General features: G+C 34.3%; 1 protein-coding gene across 1 annotated transcript in view; it reads left to right on the top strand.

The window, feature by feature from the left end:
* PAIP1 (poly(A) binding protein interacting protein 1) overlaps nucleotides 1–5,367 on the top strand; it is a gene marked incomplete at its 5' end in the record, with an annotated part of 11,319 nt that extends 5,952 nt beyond the window's left edge. The window contains 5 exons of the mRNA XM_010193435.1: nucleotides 496–602; nucleotides 1,976–2,093; nucleotides 2,220–2,274; nucleotides 2,828–2,921; nucleotides 4,975–5,367. Of these exons, the coding sequence (XP_010191737.1) occupies nucleotides 496–602; nucleotides 1,976–2,093; nucleotides 2,220–2,274; nucleotides 2,828–2,921; nucleotides 4,975–5,068 (468 nt within the window). The remainder of the gene's footprint in view (nucleotides 1–495; nucleotides 603–1,975; nucleotides 2,094–2,219; nucleotides 2,275–2,827; nucleotides 2,922–4,974) is intronic.
* Nucleotides 5,368–6,290: the final 923 nt, after the last annotated feature.

Raw genomic sequence — 6,290 nt, 5'->3', positions numbered from 1 at the left:
TCAGGCTGGCTTGCTCAGATATTTCTTGACTCCTCTTATCCCCAGATGAAATTCTCTGCCATGTATGATGCTAGCTAAGTTGTCTGAAGTGTTTCTAAGGTTTATTAAAGTATTTGATATTCTTAGGTAAACTGGTGGCATCATCTGCAAAAATAAGGTCTTCTTTTTTAATAGCATGTATTTAAACTGTGTAAGATCTCAAATGTCACTGAACAGTTGCTTCAAAATTGTATGTCAAGACTGAAAGGAGAGAAGTGGCTGTGAACTTCTAGGTAACAGAAACATTGGACATAGAGCTACCATGCTATCTGTAGTGTAAAACTATTTACAAGGTCTAATCTATTTAGCAAAAAGAGCGACTGGTAGCTTCAACCCTCAGGTAATCACACAATGCATCAAAATGTTATGAATTGTTACAAAATATCTTCTGTTGACAATTTATTAAAGTTTTATAGTTTTCTTTAAAAAAAAAAATGCCTAATGCTTTGCCTTTAGTTGACAGGATCAGTTTTGGAAGATGCTTGGAAAGAAAAAGGAAAGAATGATATGGAGGAAATGATTCAGAGAATTGAAAATGTTGTATTGGATGCAAACTGTAGCAGGTGCGAAGATACATTTATGTGCAATGTTTTGTTTATATGTTAAACAGAACACCTTAAAAATCTTCAAGTATAATGAACACATCCAAAACATTGCCTTAAACTTTTATTTGCGAGAAGTAAGGCAATACTTGGGTCACTTAACATGTAAAAAAAAAAGTTGTTTTTCAATTGAGGGGGTTTGAGCCTTTGTTTAGGTTTGGGTTTTTCTTTTCATTTTTGTGTTTTGTCTTTTAATAGAGAGGGGCATATTCCATTCTAATTATTTTTTTTAACCTTTCAGATCTTGAAATCTTCCGTAAGTGCTTTAGGCTCTAAGAGCAAGTGTGTATACTAAGAGACAATAGTGGCATTATCAGCTAGTTTATACTTTTAAATCTGAATGTAATAGTATTAAATACATACAAGCAGTATTAAATATGTGACAATATCAAGTCTATACAAATCACTGTAAATAGAAAGGCAAAATGGAATATGCTTATTTTTTCTGGAGAGCATACTGTTTGGCAGGGCCTCACTGCAGTCTGAAAAAAATATAAGTGGTTGGCTAACACATTCTTCTCAATTTGCAATCAACTGTGTGCATGAGGTTGTCTGTTTCCACTGTACTTCATCCTCAGCTTCTTGCAAACTTAATAAAAACCTACAGAGGATTCAGACACTGTGACATTATCTCTTGCCAACAGGTGGCTTGAGCTGCCCCTAGGGAGGATGAGGAAAATCTTGCTTCAGGAACAAGAGAAATTGATAGCACAAAGGAAGGCTTCAAAGACATAGAAGCAAAAGTTATTTTAATAAAAGGAAAAAACTCACAATTTTATTTATTTTTCTTTCCTTAATGAGACTTTTCTCCATGGACTTGTTTAAAAGAAGAACGTATTTTCTCTTTAGGGATGAAACAAGTGGGTGGTATCTAATGTATTGGAGGCATAACTTTTCACTGTTGGCCACAAAATTTAAGTGCCATTTAGGGAGCTGAAGTTAGGAGCATAAATTAGATTATTAAAATACAATTTGGAGATCATCCTCCTGTTTTTCCAAGTATTACCCTTTTATCAGAAAATCATTTGCTTCTTAACTTGGGCTGCAGGTTTGGTATCTTGCTAAAAACTATAGCAATTTCTGTTTCATATGGGCTTCTCACTTAACCACAGAGGAAGAGGAGAGGTCAAGTGTCTTGTAATTGAGCATCTAAACTTGCAGGGGAAAATGTTTAACTCAAAATCATCTGCAGACTGGACCAAATTTTGTCCTTCTAGGGCTTTTTTTTTTTTTTTTTTTAGATTAAACTATACAGATTTTGCAGGGTAAGAGAAGCCCAATTTCTTGCTTAGGACAAGACATTCTGACCTTTGCAGTGCTTCTCTTTATTTCAGAGATGTGAAACATATGCTTCTGAAACTAGTAGAACTGCGATCTAGTAACTGGGGTAGAGTTCATGGAACTTCTCCACATACAGAAGCTACCCCTGAAAATGACCCAAACTATTTTATGGTAAGAATGCATGCACACTTCAGTTCCTTATTGTAATGTGACTGTAATTTGATTCATAGACAATCACATTGCTGAAAACTACAAACTGCTGAACACATATAACTTTCTCTATACCTTTATTCTTAGAATGAGCCAACATTTTACACTTCTGATGGTGTTCCTTTCACTGCAGCAGATCCAGGTATGTCACAAGCTCAGTATACCTGTCTTCTGAATCTTTAAGAAGTTGTAATGAAGTTTATGTCCTGTTGAAGTACATAAAAAGTTGTTCTTCGAATGTCTGAAACTTGTTCAACTTAAAAGTAAAAATTATGTCTGAAGTCCTGGCTTTAAGTAATACGTGACTCATTCTGCATTAAAAGAAGGTAAATGTTTGAAATAGAGAATGTGTGTTTGAATTCATATGGTTCAGAAGAATTTCTGCCATAGGCCTCAGCACTTGGTCTCTCCACGAAGCCAGAAATCTTCAAGTCTTATTTTGTTTGTCTATTGTTAGTAGCAAAAGCATGTGTTTCTTCCATTGTTTCTTTTCTGAAACCTGGAACATAACATGGCATGATAGCATTTGAGGTCGATAGATATCCTGAGAAATCACTAAAGGAGGAGTTTTTTCTGTAATATGTTTCATGCCATTTAGGATTTCATTAAACAGGCTATTTTTGAAACTATATAGATGCATGTTAATTTAGGGGACTAGGCTTATGTATTACTCAATATAATTTTTACTTTGCCAGATTACCAAGAAAAATACCAAGAGCTGCTTGAAAGAGAGGATTTGTTTCCAGATTATGAAGAAAATGGAACAGATCTACCAGGAGCTGGAGATCCGTATGTTTTCTTTTTGAGTGATAAGGGTGGTTTGTTTTTTTTAATACTAGTTATCTTTACTGCAGGCTTAGAATCCAATCTTGACAAAAATTAAGCTAAACAATGTAATTATTATTTAGCTCTACAATGGAAGTTATGTATTTGTTTGGGTGTAAGTTGGTTTGTAATTACACAAGTTTGAAACAATTTTTTTTGTTTATCCAACTGAGTAGGGTAATTAGATTTCAGATATTTATGCACATGTAACTGACATTCTCTTCTGCATTAAAAAAAAATGTAAGCGAAACTAAACACCACACCTTCAAGTGCTGGTAGTGAGGCAACCTGAATTCATTTCATTGATGCACATATAGATCCCAGCTATAGATGATTCCAAAATTGTCAGTCTTTTGAAGGGTGGAAGTTAAGTTTCTCTTCTCTGGATAAGTAGTATTCCCTCAATTAAGTGGCTACTTAGTATTTCTGTAGAACAAGAAAAGCAACCTAATTGCAAAGTAGAAAGCAACAGATGGGAATGTAGCCTGATTTTCTGATACTGGCTTGTAAGAATTTAATAGGAAACCAGTAAAAGAAGTATGGTCTAAAATAAATTGCTATGAGTTTTATACTCGCCTGGTTCGGATAATAAATTGATACCTAAAAACATTTTCTTTGTTGTATTTGTGTGATGCAAGTGCTGGCCTGCATCAGTATTTTTTCTAAGTAAATTAGAAAACTTTTAGATTATGCCTAGCTGAGGAAAGTGGCAAGAACTCTGGAAAATAGATTAGAGGTGTCTTTAGAAATCAACAAGCTCATACTGGGTGGGAATAAAAGACCCATGTGAACTGCTGTGCTTAGAAGAACAAATTAAATGCAAAATGGAGTCAGACATCAGTTAAAAGACAGCAAATACAAAGAGAGACCTGTGGAAGGCTGTGAGTCAACCTTCATGCAAGGTGACTGGAACCTTCTTTGTAGAAGGCTTAAGAAAAGCTTATATAAATGTATCCTGATCCTATGTCAGCTGTTTCTCATGACTGACATCAAGTAGAAGGGTTCTTTGTTGAGCTCCTTCTCAAGTCTACACTTCTACAAGAAAGGTGGAACAAGTAAATTAAATATGTAGACTGCCTCTTCAATGCACAATGCTGAAGGAAGAATACTTTACTTACACATTTCCGTGGCATGCACTGTGGTTTTGTGTGAAACACACCATTTATGGCCTCTGTGCAGATGAGACATGCCAATTCCCTTGTTTGGAACTAAGGCACAGAAGATAATAATAAACAAGGAACACTCAAGCTACTTCCCAGTTACTGTGGGGAGAAAGAAAGCTGAAGTGATGTCCATCGTTTCCCAGCTTTAATTTGAAACTCTATGGTAGTCTCCACTCTGTGCAATACTTGCTGTCATTCATGCGATCCAGTCTTTTCGGTGACCTACATAAGATCTTTCCTGAAAGACTGGTTATCATATCATAGAAGGTAATGTAATGCAGATGTAAAGAGGAGGTGAATTATGGTTGCCTTCTTTCATGTATCAACAAACAGGAACACAGGTTTTCTATATAAATATATTCCTTGACTCATGTGCAACCGAGACAGTTGGTACAGTGTTTGAACTAGGATTTTTTTTGTTTTGCCCAAACAAAAATCATGCTAAGACAATGGTAATTATGTTTTTTGCAAATAGATCAGTACAGATGCACTATTAAAATGTTGGGAAGCTTGGACTGCATTATTGTATTTTCTGTCATCTCGGGAGCTATTTCTGTCTTTTAAACTTTGGACAGCATAGAATGATCTGAAGTGGTAACAACACTATAGCTAATTCACAGAATCACAGAATGGTAGGGCTTGGAAGGAACCTTTGAAGATCATCCACTCCAACCCCTCTGATAGATTTGTACATATCTGTGCTGCTTTGAGGTTTCAGTTTATATGTTTTCCTAGTACCCTTTTTTTTTCTCTCTTCACTGCCTTTAAGAAAATGTCATAATTAGCTACTATCTATGTTTCTGAAAATCTGTACATAAAGGTAACAGTTTTGGTGATTTTTTTTTTTCTTTTAGGTGTATTGATGACATTGATGATGAAATGGATCCAGAAATTGTAGAAGCATATGAAAAATTCTGTCTAGAATCAGAACATAAGAGAAAACAGTGAGATGTTACACATTAATGTTAGTTCATTAAGCCAGTTTAGTTCTGGTTAGAATACAGGGTGACAGAAAATGTCTGTACCAAAATAAGGAGCTTGAGTTTCTCCAAGTACTAAAGTTACACAGTTTCCATTTTGTTCTAACAGAATCTGCCAAAAATTGTAAACTTATGCCCTGTAACTTAAAATGTTTTGTATATATATCATAGTTTATGTACAGGTATATGAACAATGTTTTGGCTGCAATAAAATTGATTTTCAAGTATCAAATGAAATTAAAAATTAATGGGGATAATAAAATTTCCTTTGAGGGAGAAAGGAGAAGAATAACTTGATCTAAATGTAATTGCTTGCTTGCTTGTTTTATTATATATTGGAACTTACTCATCCTTTTTACCGTTTACAAGATATCTGGGGATTTTGTTTGGGTTTTTTTGTTGGGTTTTTGTGTGTGTGTGTTTTGGTTTTTTTATTGTGAAGGAGAGTGTGATTCAAATACAGGTTTTTTGTTGGTTTTTTTTTCTGTACTTTACAGAGAACTTGGTTTGTAAAGGTTTTGTTTCATGTGGGTTTTTTGTTTGTTTGTTTGTTTTCTTCTAAAACCCATATGGGTGAAGTCTCGATTATTTTTTTTCTGTAATTAACATGTTATATGTTGACATGTGAAAATGCAAGCAGTATTTTGGAAGTCAGGTGCTTTCAAGGTTCAGATAAGCTTATTTTCAAGTTTTACAAGCAAAAACTGTCCTTTAATTTGGTGTGTTCTTCAAGACTATATAGTTAAGTTTTAACCCACACTTTCATGCTTCTTGAGAGTATGTGCAGAGCTTGATTTTTTTTTTTTGTTTTAATTAATGTATCTAACAGTTCTAACCTTTTGGCAACCCTTTTAACTTTATCCATTCTTCTAATTTTATATAGTTTGATTTAATTTTATAGTTTGATTAAATTTGTATGTTTCATAAATGTTAACATTCTGAAGCCAGCTGCTCTTTTTTGACTCCATATAATAACATGAGATTTTGTAGGATGTTCCATTGTTGTTGTTGCCAAATTCAGTTGTACTCTTTCCTGTTATCTGTTACTGGGTAGACTGAGAGGAACCCCTTACCAAAACCAAATGGAAGTAATTCCCAAAAGTTAACTACTCTGAAGAACACATGCTGTAAATATGCATGTAAATCATTCTGTTAATATTTCCCTGTTATTTGTTTGGTAAAATACCTTG

This window comes from Mesitornis unicolor, unplaced genomic scaffold (genome assembly GCF_000695765.1).
Source record: "Mesitornis unicolor isolate BGI_N332 unplaced genomic scaffold, ASM69576v1 scaffold13721, whole genome shotgun sequence".
NCBI classification, from domain to species: domain Eukaryota; kingdom Metazoa; phylum Chordata; class Aves; order Mesitornithiformes; family Mesitornithidae; genus Mesitornis; species Mesitornis unicolor.
This window is presented reverse-complemented; position numbering and strand designations above follow the sequence as displayed.